The sequence below is a fragment of the Lissotriton vulgaris genome, chromosome 7 (genome assembly GCF_964263255.1).
Source record: "Lissotriton vulgaris chromosome 7, aLisVul1.2, whole genome shotgun sequence".
Classification (NCBI taxonomy): Eukaryota; Metazoa; Chordata; class Amphibia; order Caudata; family Salamandridae; genus Lissotriton; species Lissotriton vulgaris.
In genome coordinates, this window is record NC_141695.1 from 1,203,657,100 (window position 1) to 1,203,682,214 (window position 25,115).

Genomic DNA, 25,115 nt, shown 5'->3' on the forward strand with positions numbered 1-25,115 from the left:
GATATCTTTTCATTGATCAATAGGCTTTGTAGTCTCTCTTTAGTAACACTTTTTCTCTTCTTGTAACCACCCATGAGGACACCCCCTGTTACATGTGCTGCTACTCAGTATGTTTAAATTATTGCCTCGGAGCACTATTTTCTTAAATATCTTCCTCCTAAATGCTGTTGCAGGCAGGACATGCTCTTCCACAACATTTTAAAAAAGTGTATTTAACCAGCACAGCATGCCTCATCTGGCAGCTGCCCCTTTATTTATTTATTTTTTATTTTTTTACAGTGTGCCATGTTGCGCTTTCACTTTTATAGTAGCAAGCAGACCGTCCATAATATGTAAAAAGATGGCCACACTTTTTTTTCTTAATGCAGGGCTTGACAAAAACTTTACAAACATTGATTTCTGAACTTATAACAGCCCATACAGCGGTTTCACTTTCATGGTAGTGGACGTGCTCTGTTCCTTCCAGCACTGCTGCGTCCCCAACTCACATGACACCTCCTCCCCTCGCCCCCACTACTCAGCAGCAGAAGCCAGGAGCAGCGGTGCAGGAAGAAGAGCTGACGACCATGGCAATGTACCAGGCACAGGATCATCTTTTAATGCCTAAATACTTTTCAACTCTAAAATAACTGTAGTAATGAGCCAAGCCGCTCTTTTACAGACACTCCATGGCTCTAGAAAGGCTGTAACTGGGGACATTCAGTTCTACATGACTATAGAAGTGCCTTCTCAATGTGTTCTTGTGGTTTGAGAGTCTGCCATTTATTGCAGTATTATACTTCTACTTGTATTGGGTACTCTTTTGTAACATGTATACATCACTTTCCCTCTTGTAATTTATCGTTTGCTACCTCTTGTATTTTGTTTGCTTTTGATACAAGTACATTTGCCACCATTGCCTCATGTAACGTAACGTTTGTTCTTGTGTTCTGAGTATCTGCCATTTAGTTCAGTATTATACCTCTATTCGTACTTTGTACGCTTTTGTAACATACACACATGTCACTTTTTTTCCTCTTGTAATGTATTTTGTTTGCTCTTGATACATGCACAATTGTCACTATTGCCTTACGTAACGTAACGTTTGCTTTTGTAACATGCCGACTTGTAATTTTTCCTCATGTTTCCCTACTGTTCCTATTGTGAAGCGCTCTGACACCTTCGGGTAAAGTCTGCGCTATATAAAAAAACGCATAAAATAAATAAGTAAATAAAACTTTGTTTTTCCGCTCCCCCTCTGGTGGGCTGGGTACCTCCTCACTCTACCCTCTGTCCTGGTACCTCCCCGTGCCCTTCGCGGGAGGTGTGTCACAGACTCTCTCCCTGCCTGACTGCCCAGAGAGTAAGAGGGGTCACCGGGGTCACCGCCTCAGTGTCAACAATTGTGCACATCCCGAGCAGCTGGCCCTCTCTCATTACTGGGCCTCATAGTTACTTACTGGGGAAAAGGAGGGGACGACGTGGAAGAGAGATGGGTGGGGCTACAGCCCTGGAAATGTCTCTCAATACTTCAGTCACCGTTGCACCCACCTACACAATGTAACACTTTATTACGCGCATATTCCTACCCTGGGGCCCATCATCTAGGTTTTTATCTCCAATGCCTGTCTCCTCTCTACAAAATAGTCACCGGTCTCCACAGCCATTCGATGTTTTCCTCATATTACAGTGACGCACCTCATTTCACTCTCCCTCCCACCTCTTACATTGCCTTTCTCTTCTCTCCCCCTTTTATAGTGACCTGCCTCCACTGCTTTTCTTTCCCCCTCCCGGTTTTACAGAAACCTGCCTCTATGGCTTCTCTCCCTGCATTACAGGCACCTGCCTCCATTGTCTCTCCTTTCTCACCTCACATTACAATCACCTGAAGCCATTGCCATTCCCCTGCCTCACCATAATACAGTCACCTACCTTTTCTATCTCCCCATATATTACAATTAAAGCTCCCTGTTTTCTGTCTTTACTGAATTTTACAGATAAGTACAGTCAATTTTTTTTCTCTGTATATATTTTTTAATGTGGATAAAAACGGAAATCGGGTTGCTTTTTGAGTGATTCTAAAAAACCCTCTGTCATGACTGCCAGCCCAAAACCTGTGTGTATTGATAGGTAAGGGGTTAAAAAAGAAAAACATTTTAGTAAAGAGGATAAAACAGCAGTAGATATGCACAAGGTTGATCATTAATTTAGCATATATTTTCATATAAGTGCATTGATTTATCTTCTGCAGGTGTTCATATCACTGAAACCTGGCAGTGGATAAATCCAGCAAGCAATAGCAAAAAGGAGTCAAGAGGGATATGGAACTGTATAGGAGATCGCCCTCCACTCTAACCAGTAAAACAACAACAAGATCCCTATACCTGGGGCGCTAATAACTTAGCAAAGACATGAGTACACATCACTCAGGTTGCATTCATCTTTTGCATATCGAGTTAAACCCCTGCTATATATCGCAGTATGGTATTGCTCCTCTAACGTCTAGTTGTCCCCACTCATTCTATGGTTCCAAAAAAATTAAATACTGCGGTCTCAATTCAAAAAATGTCCAGCGTGATGTCCCATAGATGTCTGCCGTATAGACTAACAGTGCATCTATCCACACTTCACCACTTGTGTACACTCCTTAAGAGGAAAAAATGTGTGGTAGAGAGGAAGGCACCTCACGGGCGAACACCCTCGGGGATGTTGGCAGATGTTACCAACTCAATGCCCCTTTCTCATCATCGGTTGCCTTCCAATCCGAACAAAAAACAAAAACAATTACAACACACAAACTGAAATACGTGTAAAGGTGCAACATAAAGAGTCCAACAACATTAACTCATAACAGACAGAGTGACTTAAAATCAACAGCCACACCCACTCAATTACTTTATTCTTCGTATCAGTGTGAGCTGAAGAATTAAAAATGAGGTTGGTAGATTAATATCGCCTACCAGTACCTGATACCGACATGTTTCACTGCCCCGTAAATTTCGGCAGATTCATCAGGGTATAGAACACTCGGTCAATGCACCAATCTGTTGAACATCCGTTTTGGACACTATTGAATTGAGACACAAATAAAAACCAGAGACGTGCCATATTGTCAAAATGGATTCATAGGTTTCCACAGCAGTGTAATAGTGTGTAGGCATATATTTATTTGTACACTTCTCATAATAATTACCCCTAGTCAGCATGTGTAACTCATACCGGCTGACCGAATCACGCTTTGACTCGATTAAGAACGATTGAAGTAGCAATCTATAGAGGGTACAAAAGGAGGAAGGATGGTGAGCACTGACATATTCCAAACTCAAAAACATTATCAAGCATGCCCAGCCTTGTATAGCACATTGATGATTTCCATCCGTTTTAAGGTATGTGAGCCATGACGTCCTGCCACCACCTATACATAGACAAGTAGGGGCGCGCTCCAACACCCGTAATGCCAGGTTTCCCAGTACCAGTAACCGGGGCGTCCGACACCCAATCCATTCTATACGTCAATATTTCAATATTTCAAGTGGCCCCCAGCTGAGTCTCAGCGCGTTGTTAAAAAAGACTGCTCGTAGTTAATTTTAGCTAAATGCAGCTGTGTGCTAGCCCCCACTCCTCACCGTACGGTTTGGAAACCGGGACCGTATCTCATCCCAGGAACACCGCGCACCCGCCGGCGTTTGCTTTCAAGCAACCCGGCAGGGTCCGGTCATCTGATAACCCGCGCATGCGCATACATCGGCGCTCCGGTAGGAAACGCGGGCGCCATCTTAGAGCGGCACAAGCCTGATGCTTAAGTTCAATTGCCCTGATATTAGCGACTTCATCAGAAGGCTGCAAGGACACTGTCCCTGTACGAACTATTTATACATGTGCGCAAAGAATATTATTAAATTTTGTACATCTTTTATTATTTTTCAATTTTTTATTGTTTGCCATAGGTGATATGGGGCAAAGTCATAGAATCAATGCAAGTATCATAATGCATTATATGTGTCACCTAACCCGTAGTTAAGACTATTCGGATGAGAGGTATGGATGCCACGCAGGGCAAAGTCTGGATAGTGTTCCATTGTCTCTCCGTCTCCGACCACATAGTCAAATCTGATCAGATATCATTAAGGTACATCCATGACAGAGCACACTCGACATAGTTCTTGGGCAGCATCAACGCCCTCACAGGAGGCAAATGATCAGCAAGGAGCACCTAACAAACATGGGGATCAATAACAGGTAACCCCCCTTAAAGAGGTTATTTCACTCGGTTCCACTCCAGGATTTCATTAAGGCCTACAATGTCGCTACGTTCACTGTATATCCATCTGGCTTCTTTACTGAGCAGCACTGTTTCCATGTTTAGTGGATTTCCTTTTATTACTTCCAACACAGTCCATGTGAAGTCATGCTTTTCTTTGTGACCTTAAGTACAGGGAGAGTATGGTTCTTCAACCACTTTAGTAACTGCAACACCACTCATGTGGTATATAGACTGCTATGCTGCTGTGGTCTCCAATACTTTGGCTTGACCACAAGGAAAATCAAGGTCCGCATTCAAGAGCACCTCAGTACTATTAAGGCGGGCAAACTGACCACAAGGTTGGTACAACACTGTCACAAAGAAAAGCATGACTTCACATGGACTGTGTTGGAAGTAATAAAAGGAAATCCACAGAACATGGAAACAGTGCTGCTCAGTAAAGAAGCCAGATGGATATACAGTGAACGTAGCGACATTGTAGGCCTTAATGAAATCCTGGAGTGGAACCGAGTGAAATAACCTCTTTAAGGGGGGTTACCTGTTATTGATCCCCATGTTTGTTAGGTGCTCCTTGCTGATCATTTGCCTCCTGTGAGGGCGTTGATGCTGCCCAAGAACTATGTCGAGTGTGCTCTGTCATGGATGTACCTTAATGATATCTGATCAGATTTGACTATGTGGTCGGAGACGGAGAGACAATGGAACACTATCCAGACTTTGCCCTGCGTGGCATCCATACCTCTCATCCCAATAGTCTTAACTACGGGTTAGGTGACACATATAATGCATTATGATACTTGCATTGACTCTATGACTTTGCCCCATATCACCTATGGCAAACAATAAAAAATTGAAAAATAATAAAAGATGTACAAAATTTAATAATATTCTTTGCGCACATGTATAAATAGTTCGTACAGGGACAGTGTCCTTGCAGCCTTCTGATGAAGTCGCTAATATCAGGGCAATTGAACTTAAGCATCAGGCTTGTGCCGCTCTAAGATGGCGCCCGCGTTTCCTACCGGAGCGCCGATGTATGCGCATGCGCGGGTTATCAGATGACCGGACCCTGCCGGGTTGCTTAAAAGCAAACGCCGGCGGGTGCGCGGTGTTCCTGGGATGAGATACGGTCCCGGTTTCCAAACCGTACGGTGAGGAGTGGGGGCTAGCAGACAGCTGCATTTAGCTAAAATTAACTACGAGCAGTCTTTTTTAACAACGCGCTGAGACTCAGCTGGGGGCCACTTGAAATATTGAAATATTGACGTATAGAATGGATTGGGTGTCGGACGCCCCGGTTACTGGTACTGGGAAACCTGGCATTACGGGTGTTGGAGCGCGCCCCTACTTGTCTATGTATAGGTGGTGGCAGGACGTCATGGCTCACATACCTTAAAACGGATGGAAATCATCAATGTGCTATACAAGGCTGGGCATGCTTGATAATGTTTTTGAGTTTGGAATATGTCAGTGCTCACCATCCTTCCTCCTTTTGTACCCTCTATAGATTGCTACTTCAATCGTTCTTAATCGAGTCAAAGCGTGATTCGGTCAGCGGGTATGAGTTACACATGCTGACTAGGGGTAATTATTATGAGAAGTGTACAAATAAATATATGCCTACACACTATTACACTGCTGTGGAAACCTATGAATCCATTTTGACAATATGGCACGTCTCTGGTTTTTATTTGTGTCTCAATTCAATAGTGTCCAAAACGGATGTTCAACAGATTGGTGCATTGACCGAGTGTTCTATACCCTGATGAATCTGCCGAAATTTACGGGGCAGTGAAACATGTCGGTATCAGGTACTGGTAGGCGATATTAATCTACCAACCTCATTTTTAATTCTTCAGCTCACACTGATACGAAGAATAAAGTAATTGAGTGGGTGTGGCTGTTGATTTTAAGTCACTCTGTCTGTTATGAGTTAATGTTGTTTGACTCTTTATGTTGCACCTTTACACGCATTTCAGTTTGTGTGTTGTAATTGTTTTTGTTTTCTGTTCGGATTGGAAGGCAACCGATGATGAGAAAGGGGCATTGAGTTGGTAACATCTGCCAACATCCCCGAGGGTGTTCGCCCGTGAGGTGCCTCCCTCTCCACCACACATTTTTTCCTCACACAAGTGGTGAAGTGTGGATAGATGCACTGTTAGTCTATACGGCAGACATCTATGGGACATCACGCTGGACATTTTTTGAATTGAGACCGCAGTATTTAATTTTTTTGGAACCATAGAATGAGTGGGGACAACTAGACATTAGAGGAGCAATACCATACTGCGATATATAGCAGGGGTTTAACTCGATATGCAGAAGATGAATGCAACCTGAGTGATGTGTACTCATGTCTTTGCTAAGTTATTAGCGCCCCAGGTATAGGGATCTTGTTGTTGTTTTAGTGGATAAATCCAGACAGAAGTGTAAAAAAATACCATAAAACTGGGAGCCCTAATTACAATCGCCACAACATTGCATCAGGACGTGTGAAACAGGTCCCTCTCATTCCTGCAGGGCAGGATGAGTTAAGGGTACACATTTATAGCCACAGTTCTGAGAATTCTTCCCTCTGAACAGTACGACCACCACACTCCCTTACTAAGGCGTGGCTGTCAGTAGTGGAGCTGGTACAGTGGCACCAAGACCCGGGGTCTGAGGGACCCACTGCACTGCATTTATAGTTGTAATTGGTGCCAAACCTTACAATGAGAGAGGGGTTCCGGGTGGCCCTGTTCTGGGTGTGGTGTCTGGGGGCCCTGTTTCTTTTTTTGCATCAGATCTCTTGGCACCCTTGCTATTCTACTACTTCTTACTACATTTGAGGTTTTGGATCTCACGATAGGCTCGATATTCTTTAAGCACTTTAACCAGTTTAAATTTAAATTCTTGTACATATCCAAACGCTGGAGACTGATAAAAAAATTCCAAATATGATCAAACACCTCATCTAGGGTAATAAGCGCTATATAAATTCAAATCTTTTTTCCTCTTCTATCCCTCCGCTATTCTTCTCAATCCAAATCACTGATTAACGTCCCAATTAACTCATCCAAAACTCAAATTACTTTCATATTTCACTATACTAATTCAACACTAATCCTTTACGAGTTCCGGAGTAGCGTGCTACTCGCCGAAAAAGTGCTTCGAAGCCTCGTCAGGGGTAGTAAGCGCTATATGAATGCAATTACAATACAATACAATACATTGCCCTGGCTTATTAGGCTGGACAGTGACATGGACCCAAATTTTGTCTAGAATCAGTTTACCATCCCCGCTCACTCATGAAATCAGCCACATGCACAGTGGGTGCCTATGGAGCCAGCAAAGACCTTCATTTACACTTCTGCACTTGCTGCTTTTAAGAGTTATTAGCACCTCGTCCTTCTTTTCTTAACTATGAGGTAGGTGAGTGTGCTCAGCTCACTCACCCAAAGCTACTAGGAAAAAAAAGACATTCTTGCCCTAGTGCTAGGATGGAAATGCCAACCCCCGGCTACTGGTTCAATTAGAAATTGCAGCAATAAAAAGCGAACGGCGAGCCCCTCAGGCCTCTGTACACATACACTGAACAGAGAAGTGTAGTGTGTGGTACTTTCAAAAGAGGCCGCTGGCACAGTGATTGGAGCAGAGTGCCCGGGCAGGCTACAGTCGTCCAACTGAACGAGCAATCGTTAAAGCAGTGCCCCGCAGCTGCCGGTTTGGGCAGACGTTCTCCGGATGACTACCAGCTTAATTATGTTCAGGGGGCGCATATTAGTCAATCTGCGTGACCAGGAAGTGAGATTTCAACGAACTGATGTAATTTTCGTGGTTTTCTTCGGGACAAACGCAGCTAACAAAATGACTGGCATCGCATCTCACTTCCAAGGCGGGACAGATTGTCTCAGCGTGGGGCAACACCGGGACGGGCATCAAGCAACGCGTTCAAGGGAAACCGGTTGCATTACATCCGGGGCATGTAGAAATGAATTTGCGCAATTGTAAAGCATCACAGTCCGGCATTCACAGAACACAGCACAGTAGTCCTGTCCAACCAGTGGTTCGCTAGAAAACCGAGGGCGTAAGTGTTGCACGCCATCCCACACCAATGCAATGCATCCGGGCTCCTATTGATTGAGACACACAAAGCCAATGACAACACAAACCACAATAACAGACGACACAAACACAAGAAAACAACCACTACCAAACGCAAAAAGAAAAAAACAACAGAACCTTAAAAAATAACAGCAACACATGCAAAACAACACAGTAAAATAACTCAGCAACACAACAGCACAACAATGCAAACATCCATTTATGTCTGTAATTTTGTTGTGTTTTGACATTGTAATGCTGTATAGTTGTATTATGCTGATGTACTGCGTGTTGGGGTATGTGAACATATTGTGTTGAGCTGGTTATTGCAGTGTTGCTGTGATATCTTGGTGTTGCTGTAGTTAAAGGTTGTCTTCTTTCATGTTGTTATGTTCGTACATTGTTCCTGTTTTTTTATTGTCTTGTCTTGATATGTTGTTGCATTGTGGTGAGGTTTTGTTGAGGTGCTGTTGTTTTGTTATTTTGTCCTCATTCTGTTCTGTTATTGTGTTGTGGCTTTGCATTGTGGCTTTTGTATTGTTTTTATGCTGCAATTGTGCATTGTAGTATGCCTTTTTTACTTTGTTTCTTGTGTTACGTTCTGCTGCACTACGTTCTATTATTGTAATGGAGTTATGCGTCTGGTTGTTACTAAATCGTGTTGTGCTATGTTGTATGTCAGCTATCACTCACTGTAGGTTGGAGGCCTGGTCGCTTGCTGGCACCTTTCACTGGAGCCTGAGTGTGAACTGTGATGGATTCCGGCGCCTGCACACCAGAGTCCCAAAGCAGTTGGGAAGCGTTTCCAGATTGAGCTCTTTCTTAGCATAAGTTCACCGCCGTGATGATGCTGTTGACTTTCTGAGCCTGGCCCCACCACCTTGAGGATCAAACCAACTCGGCCCAAGCAAGTCTGCAGCTCTGTCGGGATTCTACCATTCTGCTGCTAGGTAGAACTCACGAACAACCTGTCGGATACTGTCCTGTGTCCCATTCATGACAGAACACTCTCCCACCCATTGCCTGCTGTGCACCACACACTCTCCAGATCTGGTTTTAAGACCATCATCTTGATGCATTATGGTCTATGCAGTTCCTTCTGTCACCAAACCTTGCATAGATCTTGTCCTGAAAGTGAAGCGCTATTCTGTATCCGCGTTCCTCGGTCCTACATATATTTGTGCCCATGTATACAGGCAGGACCGTATTACATCTAAAGAGGGGCTGCTATAATGCACCAGTTATAGCTGCAGTGGCAGCGCGGTCCTCCTGACAGGCTTGGGGGCTCTGGCTCAGCTGCTAGAGCTCGGCCTGCCAAGTGGTACAAATTAATTAATAGAGGTTTTGGGCTGCTGCGCAGTGCAGATCTCAGGCCTCTCAAATGGAGAGTGCCTGCCAGAGCCTGTCCCACACTACGATCAGGAAAAAAAGGCAGAGAGACCCTAGAGCAGTGCTTTCCAAACTGTGTGTCGGGACACAGTAGTGTGTCGCCTTCCATTTGTGGGTGTGTCGCGTGACCATGACGTCTCCGGGCGTATCTGGGCAGATTAGGGCGAAGGCTCTCTTTGGCCGGACGTATTCGATGACGCAATAAGGCTGAGTACGCGGAGGGGGAAGGAGAAGTGTTAGGCGAGCGTGCGACCTTGTTTATTTTGCGACACAGTGACGAGGAGCTGCCTCTGCACCCCATCCCAGGCGCTCAGTAAGGGACATTTTCGAAATTGTTAAACTGTGTTTGCATCCAACTCTACTTTTCTCGTCTTTCGCTTCCCCCTCGCCTGGAGGAATTTTTTAGCACCCCTTGCGCATAGGAGGGGGCATGGGGCGCTATTAGAGTTAATCTGCCAATGCAACCGATGCAGTGAGAGGGGTGCAGGCAGGGGCGGCTGGTGACATTTGAAAGTGGTGGGGCGTAAACTAATTTGCATATTGCACCGCAGCGAGCGAGCCCGAACCACCTTGCATCCATCCATACATCATTCATGCGTTCACCCATCCATCCACCCACCCATCCTGCATCCATACATCATTCATTCATGCATCCACCCATCCATCCATCCATCCTGCATCCATCCTGCATCCATCATTCATTCATGCATCCACCCACCCATCCATCCTGCATCCATCATTCATTCATGCATCCACCCATCCATCCATCCATCCACCCACCAATTCTGCATCCATCCTGCATCCATCATTCATTCATGCATCCACCCATCCATCCACCCATCCATCCTGCATCCATCATTCATTCATGCATCCACCCATCCATCCATCCATCCATCCTGCATCCATCATTCATTCATGCATCCACCCATCCATCCATCCATCCACCCACCAATGTTGCATCCATCATTCATTCATGCATCCACCCATCCATCCACCCATCCATCCTGCATCCATCATTCATTCATGCATCCACCCATCCATCCATCCATCCATCCATCCATCATTCATTCATGCATCCACCCTTCCATCCACCCATCCATCCACCCATCCATCCATCCTGCATCCATCATTCATTCATGCATCCACCCATCCACCCATCATTCATCCTGCATCCATTCATGCATCCACCCACCCATAATCCATCCTGCATCCATCCATCATTCATGTATTTTTATGACCATATAACTTGCACACAGCTTGTCAGTGTTCAATACCAGTCTCGAACCTTGTACTCCAGCGCCAATGATACATGATTAATATTAATTGTTTTTAAAACATGTATTTATTTGACACCAATTTCACACCTTCGTCGGAACATCATTTTTATTTGTTTTTTAAAATATCTATTTATTTAACACAAAAGTAAGTAATGTATACATTTTTATGGCTCGATAAGAGGCTCGAACCTGGTTTCCCAGCACCAAAGTCAGCTATGTATTGACCAGCCAATCCTGGCGCTGTATGCAGCGCCAGGATTGGCTGGGGGGGCACCATGACTCCTCGCCCAGTCGCCCTTTGTAACCCCGGGGGCTGCGGCCCGCCCCCTGGTCCTCTCTCTAAGGGGGAATTCACAGGAAAACGATCTGCGCATGCGCGGGCATGCTTGTGCCCAAAAATACACTTGCGCAGCTGCAGCAGGCCCATCCTCCCCTAAGCGCACTCTGGGAAAGTCGGGTGGCTCCCGGTTTCCCGGCCGGAAGATAGCGCGATTTTTTAAAATATTTGTATCGGGCTTTTAGTGACGACGCGGTAGGTCCATGGGGTTTAGTGGGGCTACGCCCCTACGCCCCAATGGACGCATCAGGCCTGGGTGCAGGCAATCTGTTAGCGCCGGTGCAGTTGTGACTTACTCACACAGTAAAAGCGGTGCTCTGTGCGGCAGCTTGTTAATGACATGGCTGAGGGGGGGGGGGGGGGGGGTCTGGCACTTCCCATTACCACGACAAGACCCGCTGGGACTATTTTAAAAGCACCATGTAGCCCCCTATAAGCAAACAGCGGCAGGGTCGTTCCAGGCCAGAGCCTTGTCACACTGTTGCGCTGGTCTGGTGCGGATTTCTCGGCGCTCGTGTCTCAGAAGCGTTCAGCCTCTTTGCTCAGTTCATTCTCTCATCGAGGTTTGTTTAACAACATCACACGTGGGACAGAAAGTCTAGCTCCCAGCATTTTCTATTTTTCATTCAATAAATGTTCTTCTGAGTAGATTTTTTTTCTTCAATGTATCCTGTGTCATGGACTGATGATTTTAGACAGCGTTACAGCAAGGATATTTCGAGGGGACTATATACCGTCCATCTCTGCCGCTGTCTGAGTAATATTTTTGGCAACGACTGGTTGAACGACGACGCACTAACATGAGCCAAAATTTGACCTCAGTGTACTCGCAGTGATAGGCAATTATTGGCACAGATATCTTTTCTCAAGAGCTGCTTGCATTTATTTACACGAGGCTGGATGCAACCTCCTCTTGCTTTGCATTGCAATTTTTTTGGGATCTCAAAGCTCTACCTAGCAATTTCTAGATAAATGGATTTACAGAAAGTGGTATACATCCTACTGCTCTTTTTAAGTGTGAAATCGGCCAAGACCTTTTAATTTTACTAAAATTATATACGCATAAGAGCTTTCAGTCAGCCCTCTTCATCTAGCGTCTTTGTCTATTGGTCTGTTGTTAAATTATTTCTTCCGCACACTATAACTCATTGTGCTGCAGTGGGTCATCCTGCTTCAGTCATTTTCTAACTTCACTGTGAGTGATTGCATTCTGTTCTATCACAGGATGCGCATGCAGTCACAAAGTAATACCCGGGACTACTAAGAAAATGTGTGCTTTTGAGGCCAATAGAGGTGTGCCATTAGCCAAATTTGCCGAGAGCGAGAGAGAGAATATATAAATATATATAATAAGTGAACGGAAGATTCACCAACACTCAAGTTTTGCAAAAATCAGACCATAACAAAACAAGCATTGACAAAATTGAAAGGCTACCCACCAACACCATACCTATTGGATTTTAAAATGCATGTCCAACTGTTGAAGCTCAATTTTGTTGATCCACCCCTTCCTACTCTCTGTCTGGGCATTTGGTGGCAGCTTGAGTGACTGCAGACAAGGCTCTGGCTTGTTCTTCACATATGCCGCAGCAGCAAAGCCTGTGTGTACATATATAACTGCAGGTGGTGTTCTAAACATAAAGAAGTACAGGCACATCAGGGATTTCTCTGATCTCTCCCATCCTCTCTTTTTCCCTCTTCTTTCTTTCTGCTTATGCCCACGCTGTGCCTGCTATAATAAAGTGACAGAGGTGTTAGTTAGTGAACTAGTATAGCGCCAATCTCTGAGGTGTAGTTGTAACTACACCTCTGAGATTGACGCCATACTAGTTCACTAACCTAGCACCAGGGGATAAAAACTACACCTCCGAGATTAGCGCCACATAGCTGCCAAGGTTTCAGATTGTTGTCCATAATTTAAGTGACACTGCTGTCAGGGGATTTACTCACCTTGTGGCAGGATACCGCAAGGCCGGGCTTCTGGGAGCCCCACCCTGCCAGCAGTCTACTGGTACCTGCTGCACGCACAGATGGTGGGGTCCAGGCCCGGACTGGCCGTTGAAGGCACCGGGCAATCCCCCGGTGGGCCGCATGGTTGGGGGCCGGTTTTGGGCCCCTGGGGCGCTTTTTGTTACAGGGCCGTTTTTGTTACAGGGCCGTTTTTGCTGCAAAAACGTCCCTGTATCAAAAACGGCTGAAAACCGGCTCTGGCACAGAGAGCGGTCGCGCCCCCCCTCCCTCCCTGGGGGGGGGGGGGGGGGGGGGGGGGGGGGTTTGGGGGGAGTAGGGGGGCCGGCCGAGCACTTTGCCAGTGCCGGTTCTGGTTCCCAGTCCGGCCCTGGTGGGGTCGGGATGAACGGCTGTGCGCGCATCCCTGTGTCTTTCCCTATATTTCATACTGTTGTGTGCGTGTGTGCGTCAATGAGTTTGTACCTTCGGATTTGCTTCCAATTGCCTCTCGGCATGGTGTGGTAGTATTTAACATGCCCATCACTACGCTACCTGTTTTTTTGTGTTAGTATGTTGTTTTGTTAGCATGTCGTATGTTTGTGTTAGCAAGTCGGCACACTTTTACGTTTTTGCTCATTCATGTTTGTTTGATCCAGGCATTTCCTTGACAGTTTTTGAGCATGTTTGTGACTATAATTATTATGTCAGGTACTTTATTCTCTGCACTTGCCCGAATGCATTGGCCTCTGTATGTGTGTTTGTGTCTGTGATTATGTGTTTTTTGTATGCGCATGTGCGTGCACTGATTTGTGTACTTTTACTCTCTCTGTGCGTGTACCTCTGTTCTATGTAGGTGTATTTGGTTGTGTTTCTTTTTGTGTTCTACTTTCTTATCGGAGTTTGTCTGCGTGTGTTTGCACCGGTTTGTACTGTGTGCTCCTGGGACCATGTCTGTTTACATTCATGTTTAGGCTTTCCAACCTGCCTTTATTTGCCTTCCTGTTTTTTTTGTGTCTGAACCTTTTTCTTTGTGTAGGAGTTGTTGAGTGTGTTTGTCTGCCTGGATGGTTTCTGCATTTGCTTTGCGTATTTTTTTCACATCTGTGTGCAAGTTTAAAAAGCCAGTTGTATTTGAAACATCTAGCAGGGCAGATATGGTTTCAGTTACTTGAGGGTGTACTGTCAAAAATGCAGGTGCTTCCGTTTTTGTTTTGGGGTGCTCCCAGAGAGTTTGTCTAGTTTCAACATTGTGTGTTTGTTAGTCAATTGCCCTTTGTGTCTAGGAGAGTGCAAGCTTTTGTGTATGCGAGTGTCTGAGAATTTGGGTTCATCATGCCGGCGCTTCTTTGAGTCCTCTCTGTGTGTGTGAGTGTGTGTATATGTGTGGGAGAGCTTGTACTCGAGTCTGGAAATGTCACATATTTCTATGCATGTGATTGTTTTTGAACATGTCGGTCATCCTTTGTATATTTATGCATGTTTGTGGCAGAGTATGAGGGGGAGGTATGGGAGACATTTACATACTCCAGCACTATAAGCAGAGTATGAGAGGGAGGTATGAGAGACACGTTTACATAACCCAGATACCCGCTTCTGTTGTACGGTGTGCATGAAAATAATTCATATGGGCTACAGGTGAAACATGTTTTCTAAGATTGACTTTTTCATCTTTAATGTTTATTTTATTATAGCGATACTAAGGGCGCAGGTGGCAATAGGCCAACAGTTCTGCAATAGATCAGCAGCACGGACGTTATTATGCATGAACAATGGTTGTGGGCATTGTGTCAATGTTTGCATAATTATATTCTTGTTTCAGGCACAAACTTAACCTTGCTTACACCCAGTTTTGCGAGTCACTGTCTTTGTTAGAAGAGATTCACAATTGCTTTATTAGCCATCCTGCTTTCTCAAATTAGCTTGAAAATGCACCATTTGCCCACTATTTTTTCAAAATTTTCTCAGGGGGAGACCCCCCAAACCTTCCTAAGGTGGTTCGGCCTTGCGCGCTGCGCTCGCGTTAGCGTGTCACACAATCGAGATTGTCTAAAAGGTGTGTCACTCACATGAAAAGTTTGGAAAGCTATGCCCTAGAGGCTCCCTCCCAGCCACAGCCGTCACGCCCCAGAACTGATACCAGGAGGGGGTGCTGATGATATCACTGCCTGCGGCCCCAAGCGCATGTCCCTGCGCTGCATAGGAGATGAGACGGGCGGGAGAAGCCCTGGGTGCTGGCGACTAGGGCCGCGTGGCTGATTATATTGCACTGCACTTGCAGGGATTGGCTGAGCCTCGCCATCGACTTCTGCCTCGGGCGCCTGGACTGGAGCAGGTGCTGCTACCCCGACTTTGTAAGGGAGGCTAAAGGGCAAAGCAAGTGGTGCGCACGGCAGCGGGGATAAGGTGGAGCGTGAAGGCCACACACTGCTTGGTCTCGGGACTGATAACCTGCGTGCCCCGGTGCCTGGATTGGAAATCCGAGAAAGTGAGCAATGCAACGCATCTTGCCCCTCCGCGGTATCAGGATCCAATACTTGCGATTCTGTGATGTACTCGACCTGCTTCAAACCACCTGGGTCAATGCTACTGGCGGCGCACACTGGCCTGCTGCCTGGTAATGAATATGGCATTGGTTGCACCACATGCCAACATCCAATATCCTGCCACCGAAGGACCTAGATGAAGCAGTATGTCTAGTGTGCTGTCCAGCCGAGAGCTCAGTGCTGAGCCAGAATTGCCATGCTGTGACTCGGGTGTGCTACTCCCATTGGGCTGAAACGGCTTCAGCCCCCCACCCCTCGTGTGTGGCAGCCTGGGCTGAGACAGCTTCCCAGGCACACACACAGCTGCACCCGAGTACTTCACAGGTCTTTAAAAGACCATTTGCTTGCTAACAAGGCTTTGTTGTGTGTTTTCACCCCTTCTTAGAGCCCCTGCATATCCACTCTGCCTATTGCTGGAAGAAATAGCCCCCCTCCCCCCGAATTTTATCATAGTTCTCCCCCCCGGAAATGTGCCCACAACGAGGCCTGCTAATTGACGTGGCACAGGTTCGCTTGCTGGCCTCTTGCCTCAGAAAGAAGTGTGCCCTCAGAGCCCAGTATCTAGCTACACTTGCTACTTGTAATGGGTGCTATAAAATTAGGTACATTCTGAGCTGCCTGCCGTGCCTCTGTAGTCTGAGAAGTGTGCAGTCACGCAGTCTTTCTCTGCTCATTTTGAGCAGTGACACATTAGCGCACTTTAGTGTACTGTAACTGAGTCGGGTAGGGTGCGTGTGCGGGTTGACTAGTACTGCTTGCAGTTCGCCTAGTTAGAGCACCGTGGGCAGCGCCACACGCTAGACATAACAACGATATCTCCAGCAAAGGGCCATACAGCCCAGCTTAACAGTATGATCAAGTTAAAAGGGCGCTACGTCAATGCCCTTAAATTTCTAGTACGTTTCTCGCCGCTCATATGGGTTTAATTTCTGATATTTATGTTACCCTCGTCTTTATTGCTTGAATTTGCTCGCGAGAATGGGCCATACAGTCGTTAAAATGTCACTCATAATTAGCCTGAAATTATGAAAATGTCACACATGGCAATCTGAAACCTTGGCAACTTTGCCAAGCATTTGACAGCTGAGGCAACTATAAGGCGTGACATTGCATTTCAGTGCGGTGATGCAGACCACCACACTGAAATGCGTTAGTCTAACACCTGATGCGTGATTCTTGACAGGGCTGAATGCATTCATTCTTCTAGCCTGGATGACAGGAGGAGAGAGTGATCAGGCCTGAGAGTGATGGTATTAAAAGTGAAGGGGCGGCATTTTTTTCAATTCTTGCCTAGGGCGGCAAAACACCTAGAAACGGCCCTGTATACAGGTTTTCTGGACTTTTTCCCTTGCATAATTTTGGTTGGTACTCTGTCCCTGGTTTCCCTTCCTGTGTCTTCTGGCTCTCCTAGTCTTTCCTTCTCAGATTGGTGAGCATCTTTTTAATTACTTTGCCCAGCTCTTTCCCTGTACCTGTACTCCTCCACTGAGTTTCCAGCTATGTCTACCATGTGAGAGATCAGTGCTCAGAGTTCTCACAACTGTCTTCACTGCGTAGACTCTGCCGGAACCCCTGCTATTTTGCTGCTTTGCTTTAAATCGTGCTCCTCGTTTCTGTGTGCTTTAATTACCCTTTATTCTTGGTTTTCCCATTATCTGCATTACAACCTTAACTTTTTTGTTCCTGTGCCTTGTTGTTACAGCCCCTCGGTGTCAATGTTATTCGATCACCCTGTGTTCTTCAAGTCCTGTCATTGCTTGTATGTAGACTCTTTGTCTTGTGTTCCAGTGTTGCTAGTCCAGTGCTTGTGTATGTCCATATTCCTGTTCTTGTATTTCAGAGTTCTAGTTCTGCTTGAATACCTCCAGTCTTGTCCTTATTTGCGATCAGATTCCTTGTGTTGTATTTCATTGTTCCATGATCTGCGTATTTCCAGTCCAGTCCTGTCTGTTTCTTAGAAACCTACATAGAGAAGATCACAGCTCTAGAGGATGTTTAGGGTATTGCTGCTAGGGAGGCCCAGGATGCTTCAGCACAGGAAGGCTGATGCAACAAGGCCCACTGCACTATTTAACACTTTAGGGATCAGTGGCACAAGTTCTGAAGCAAACAAGGAAAATGAGCCCTCATCATTTGCCTGGGTAGTAAGCTACATAAAACAGGGGTGCACTAGACCCCTCACATCCCTTGACAGCAGGGCCACTGCACCCACTGCAGTACAATAACCCTATAGCCTGCTGCTGGGGGCTATACCAGTTTTAATGGCCCTGAACACAAGTTATAGACCCAAGCCTCATGTGAAGGCCTGTAACGAGGGAGAAGGTCTTTAACAATCAATCTAGACTGAGGCAGAAGGGCTATAAGGCTATTAGAAAATTCCAACAACTGAGGGTAGAATGCACTGAATTAACAAGCATTGCAGAGCCGGTAGGTCTCGCCTATGAGAGGCATTGGCTTTGGCAATGTTTTGTACCCATGCTGTACTGCAGCACAGATGATTTTCATTGTGGCTACAACTAATATAAAAAAGTGTTATGATGCAGCCAGGGCTAGTATGCTTTTTTTAGGTGCATTAGCACTGGATGCATCATAATCCTTTTTTAATTATTATTTTTAGCCAAATAGGTCTACATTCTGGCTCCAAATCATTACCACAGTCAGTAATGCCCACAGTGTACAGCATGAACAAAAGGCAATGCCAGAGCCTATAGTCTCAAAATTGAGTCCTATTGGCTTTGGTAATGAATATTAGAGGGCTCATTACGATGCCATTGTTGCAGTGGAAGGGACCGCCCGTCAGTAATGCGGAGATCCCACCACACATATTACGATGCGCCCGCCAGTATGGAGGGTGCATCCCGGGCCATTAACATTGCGGATGGTGCTGCTGGATGCAGCACCATTCGCACTGTCAGATTGGCATGCACTGCATGGCAGGCACCACGCGGTGCCTGCCACGCAGTGCAGGGAAATGCAGAGGTGTACCATGGGTACCCCCCAACGGGCCCCCAAACCCCATTCCCGCAAGCCTTTCCATGGGGGCCTCGCCGACATGGAAAGGCCTGCTCCACACAACATTCTAATTTGATGGAATGTGCCTGCTAGGCACCGCCACCATTTCAGGCACCCCACACCGTCTGCCAGGCAATCGGCATGATTGCCTTTAGAAGGGTAGTGGCGAACAGACTTTGTGTCCGCAGTGGTACCCACCCCCATCCTCATTGGGCGGTGGGTAAAACGCTTAGTGATGGAAACACTTCCCTGGTGGGCGTGGCCACTCCTGTTTCCTTATGGTATCTGTGGTTACACATTTTGAAACCTCAAGTGAGTCCGTCCTGAAATAACATGATTTTTTCAGTTCACAAATCCACAGTGGGCTGATGCACAGTCTTGTCAAAAACATGTTGCATTATTTCTTCCTCCATAACGGACTACCTCCCATAATGAAACCAGATGGCCTCACCTCGGGGACGCTGCACTCGCAGCGGGGCTCTTCCGCGGCCAGAGTGAGCCGCTAATATCCCATCAAAAAAGGTTACCCCCAGTGAGGTTTCAAAATGTGCAATCACAGCTACAATAAGGCCATGGGAGTGGCCATACCCACTAGGGAGGTCTTTCTAAATTTTAAATTGAGTTGCATAACTGCCGGTCCTGTTGTTTCATGTTGAATTGCCAATGATTAAGGGTCAAAAGGACCCGAAACGCGCCTAGCAGCATTTTTATGATGACCCTTTGCTGAAAACTGTATGCAGCCTTCGTGAAATAAAATACGGAGAACAACCTACCTTGTGCGGCTCTTCCACTGGGGTAACCTTTCTTGTGGGATATATATATATATATATATATATATATAAATATATATATATACACACATAATTCAACTTGTCCTCTGTGGCAGTCACATCACCCGCATGGTGATTTTCAATAATCAATAATTTATTCCTGCAGATGAACATCCCTTTGAAACAAATGGTGCAAATTACAAAGGTCCATGACCCCTGTCATAGTGTCCCTGGAGTGGTACAGGCTTTTGTCATTTTTCAGCTTGACATTAATGGCACTGTGATAATCCTATGCATAACAACTTTGCTGGAAAAATGGCACACGTCTTTGACTCCTTTCTAGCTCGGCGTGGATGGCACTGTGCTAATCCTATGCTTAAAAAATAGTACAAAACAGACAGTTGTGGTAAGCAGATTCAGAGTAAAGAAGGTGTTCACCTGTGCACACCCTATTTAATACTGAGTAAAACAATGCTTTACAATTCAAACAAGCATGCGTGCGATTGGTTGCAAGGCAGCCAGCCCAATTTGTGAGAACAACATCTAGTGGAAAACCACTGGTATACCAAATGCACAGCTAAATTTAAAGTATAACTGTGAAATCACATGAAACTGTTTTTATCAATGAAAACGAATCCAGAATTAAATGTTAACGACCACAAGGAATTAACATGTATATGCAATTCGATTTTCATGAAGTAACAAAAAGATTTTATTTGGCTGCAAAACCTTACTTATACTGCCAAAATAATCTTCATTGTATTATTGTTGAATAAACACTGAAAGCATTGCTGTCCTATTCACAAAAATTGTCAATCATAAATACAATGGATCTATTACACAACCAGAAATTGACTTGACAAAGCCCAATGCATTTCGGGTAGATCCCTTCTTCAGGGGCACTGTGAAAAAATAATAACAATGAAAACAAGTAAACAAACATTAACAGTTTGCCAGAATTTCGTACATACATTGAATTAACATGTTGTTTACAAGGTCCGTGCTCATGCAATGTCCAGAGAGCGTGTAACTGTTTAAGAGCAAATGCCTTATGTATTATCAGAGGGTCAAAGAAAAGAAAGTGAATCCAGAAAAGCTGGCACCACGTGTATTTAAAAATGCTGCTTCTTGTCTGTGAAAAAAGCTACCACGAAAGTGGAGAAACCATGAATAGTAGACAACTGGACTACCAGTATCGACTCCTATTAAAAAGAAAACTCACTGCTGGATTCAGGTGTGTAAAAACTTTGTATCGTGAGAAGCCTCGAAGGAAGTGCCACTAGTGTTGTAGGATGCTCCATTTGAAGAAGCTGCTCTTTGCCAAAACTTGGGCACTACCCAGAGTTCCTTGCTTCCTGTTTTGCATAATTTATTCAGCACTCTAAGCAAGAGTGAGAGATATATTTAGAAGTTGTCGCTACTATGAATGAATGAAATATAACTTAAGATTTAAGAACATATCTTAATACGACTAATTTAATCATCCTTTGATTCTCTGTGTTTGTGGAGCAGCTCGCACATGGAAGATCCTGTCCTTCGTGGTAGCACTGCCCGGGGTGGCGATCTGCATGCTGAACGTGTGGCTCAAGAAGGAGAATCACCCGCACGAGTCTCCCGAGTTCAAGCCGTACACCCACCTTCGGATCCGCACCAAGGTATGAGGAGACAGTGCAAGTTAAACAAGCATTGGAAATGCAATAGGGCTCGCATTAGGAAAGTTTGAGCTATTGGTCTTATAAATGATTTGTTTTTTATTTATGTGTTCTTTTTTCAAATAGTTAAATTAATAGCTTTGTCATTTTCAATGCCAATAGTTATAACTTTCGCAAATGTGACACCTATAGCATTTGTAATGCAACATGTTTTGTACTTACGTGACTTAGATGTATTGATATTACAAATAACAATGCTTTTAATTTTTTAAAATAATTAATACTTAATTTATTTGATTTGTAATGGCAATAGCTTACATTTTTGTAAATTACTTTTGTGAAGATTATGTTCAGTGTTTTTTATTGTGACGAAAATCTAAGAACAGAAGTGAAATATTAACATCTTTTTGTGATTTGTAATAAAGCGTGAAAGCTTGAAAACAGCTTGAAACATTGAAAGAACATATTTGAACCAGGATGCTGTGGTGGTGCTGAGTGATGCTGCTGTTGCGCTGAGTGATGCTGTGGTTGCGCTGAGTGATGCTGTGGTTGCGCTGAGTGATGCTGTGGTTGCGCTGAGTGATGCTGGGGTGGCGCTGAGTGATGCTGGGGTGGCGCTGAGTGATAATGTGGTGGTGCTGAGTGATAATGTGGTGGTGCTGAGTGATGCTGGGGTAGCGCTGAGTGATGATGTGTTGATGCTGAGTGGTGCTGTGGTGGTGCTGAGTGATGCTGGGGTGATGCTGAGTGATGATGGGGTTATGGTGAGTGGTGCTGAGTGTTGCTGAGTGTTGCTGAGGTGGTGCTGAGTGATGCTGTGGTGTTGCTGAGTGATGCTGTGGTGGTGCTGAGTGGTGCTGTGGTGGTGTTGAGTGGTGCTGTGGTGGTTCTGTGGTGGCGCTGAGTGGTGCTGTGGTGGTGCTGAGTGGTGCTGTGGTGGTGCTGAGTGATGCTGTGGTTGCGCTGAGTGATGCTGTGGTTGCGCTAAGTGATGCTGTGGTTGCGCTGAGTGATGCTGGGGTGGTGCTGAGTGATGCTGGGGTGGCGCTGAGTGATGCTGGGGTTGCGCTGAGTGATAATGTGGTGGTGCTGATTGATAATGTGGTGTTGCTGAGTGATGCTGGGGTAGCGCTAAGTGATGATGTGGTGATGATGAGTGATGCTGTGGTGGTGCTGAGTGATGCTGTGGTGGTGCTGAGTGATGCTGAGTGATGATGTTGTGATGGTGAGTGGTGCTGAGTGATGCTGGGGTGGTGCTGAGTGATGCTGTGGTGGCGATGAGTAATGCTGTGGCGTTCAGTGATGCTGTAGTGGCGCATAGTGATGTTGTGGTGCCCCTGAGTGATGCTGTGGTGGTGCTGAGGGGAGCGGGACGAGAGGAGAGAGGTAAGAGGGTAGAGAGTAGATAGGAGAAGAGAGTTGAGAGAGAATAAGAGAGGGGAGAGAGGAGAGTAAGGAGAGGGGAGAGTAAGTAGAGGGTTGAGTGAGGAGAGGGTTGAGTGAGGAGAGGGGAGATGGAGAGGAGAGAGTGAGGAAATCCAAAATTTTCATTCTCAGGGGTCTTACTAATATCAATAAAGAACTTGGCACAGAAGCTGAAATATGAAAAAGACATCTTTATTAAACTTAAATAAGTGAGGCCACGTCACACAGAAACCGTAGCAAATGAATGAGGTAGTCTGAGGAATACAGAAAACAGAGGCCTTTTATATGTTTTAGGGTTACAAAACTCAGCACAAAAGTAAGGGGCAGTCCTAGCTTTTGCAAGCATGCAAAAAACCCAACATTCCTTCTTACACAAGCTGGACAAACCCATAATAAAAGACCACAACCCATATCGTAAACAGGTCATAAAAAGAAGGAACAGAAACAGATGAGAGGTAGGATAAGGGGTGTGTATGTGCATACCAAACTTTACAATCTCCTGTGCTCTGATCCTTAATCTTGATCAGCTACTGGGCAAGGAGCTGGTCTAACAAGGTCAGCTTCAGGCAACAGGGTCAGTTCACTCAGGTCATTCAAAAGTCAGCTAAAGTCATCAGCCTATGTGAGGGCAATTACAAAATGGCTGCCATGCACAAAATGGAACCCAAGGATTCAGAACGAAATCTTCAAATACACAGTGAATCCATCGGTGTAACATGATGAAAAAACTCATACTTGCTGAGCTCACTGTTTACGGTTCGCTGTTACCAAAATCGTAACAGAACCACGACCTTTATGACCCAGGTTCAGAATTCACGGAACCTCAGACCCTCCTTTTGTCCTTACATAGGCAATAACCTAAACTCAAGTCAATCTGAATCCAGGTCTATATTCATCAGATCATCAAGATGTTGCTGGAGCATAATCCTATTATTTAGCAACTCTCTCGGGACAGGTCTCCTTACACACGTAGTAGTACAAAGGCCACATATGTCAGGACCAAATAGGGAATACCTCTATCTGTAGTATGTGGCATAAGACCATACACCCAACAATTAGTGATGTTCACTACTAACTGGTGTTGATGTAGAAGCTGTAAAAAAAGGAATTATTAGTAAACTCTGATCTCCTAACCAGTTCATGTTCAGGTAAAATATGGAAAGAATGCAAAGTAGGAATAGTAGGAAGAGACATAGGTTGGGAGGTGGGTACAGATGTCAATTGAGTAGAAAAAACAATCCCACCCATAAAAGACAATGTCATGTTTAAAAAACACTAGAAAACACGTTATTAAGAACATATAGACAACAGGAGAAAGTAGTGGCCACTATTACAAACAAAATTATAATTGTTCACAACCCTAAGCAAAAAGCAAATCCTACAATTATCTAGTAACATTTTTAGGGCTCCTATGCATTTCAGTAATTTTTTATGTGTTCAGGTGAAACAGTGGTGACCCTCATTAATGCTCTGAGGTGAAAAGGGGATACTCTGCCATTGAGAATGGACTTTATTCTGCTTTTACTAAACAGAATAGTACTTTAAGACAATGCCAGTCTCCTAACACCCATTCTATGTTATCATACAGGAAATACCCAGAGTCCGTCCAAGCCTCTCTGGCAGGCTTCTATTGTCCATCAAATCTTCTTTTTGTTGTTGCATGGGCCTCTTGATTCAGGCCTCCCATGAAAAAAATGCTTTTCAGTATCCGTTGGAGTGCCCTCCTGGCAAACACTCATAGCTCATTCGAAAGTCTCAATGTCTCAAGGCAGTGCACCGATATCTCTCCTCTGCGGCAGGCACTACAGGTAGTGTGCTCTCCATTTGTTAAGGGCACAGATCATTTTATGCAGATCCGGACCTACATTCTCAGGCTCCAACACTCATTACTCAGTGTCAGAGAACGCTCAGACTGCTCTTTCATGGGCACCATAATGTAATGCCTTTTGCCAATCTCGGATCCTCCGGTGCACTGCACTTCCATTGGAGCAAAGGAAAAAGGGGGGTGTGTGTGGCCAAAACTCAGGCCAAGGGGCTCAAGGGACTGCACACTGTCAGAGGTTACCAGCACATGACACGCGCTCTTTTGCACTGAAATTCTGGTTCTGTGGCAAAACCAGCTCCTCCTTCTTTTCTGATGTTGAACGCCTTCTAATGAAGCAAGCACAATACTCAGATATCATTGATGGCACGCTGGCAATCGCTGTCTGGGTGCTGGGACTTTTCATCTGTTAGCTGTCACTAACGGGATTGTGGGTGAGTTCCGCAGGTTATTATGACTTAATCCCGCAGAACCTAGTGACGTAGGAGATGTGACACATTTGTTAGTTTCCTTCAATTAAGCACAAAAAACTGTTCATTTAACAAAGGGACTGCAAACAGGGGGCCTGCAATCTTCAAAGGAGTGGCTACACGTCATGGGAATTCTATCTGA

The 25,115-nt window shown here is 45.3% G+C and overlaps 1 protein-coding gene across 2 annotated transcripts in view; it reads left to right on the forward strand.

The window, feature by feature from the left end:
* The window catches only part of LOC147703185 (cytochrome c oxidase subunit 6A, mitochondrial-like), a 56,507-nt gene that overhangs the window by 7,132 nt on the left and 24,260 nt on the right, over positions 1–25,115 (forward strand). For both annotated transcript variants that reach the window (XM_086928894.1, XM_086928895.1), the window contains exon 2: positions 21,117–21,259. In XM_086928894.1, coding sequence (XP_086785020.1) covers positions 21,117–21,259 — 143 coding nt within the window. The remainder of the gene's footprint in view (positions 1–21,116; positions 21,260–25,115) is intronic.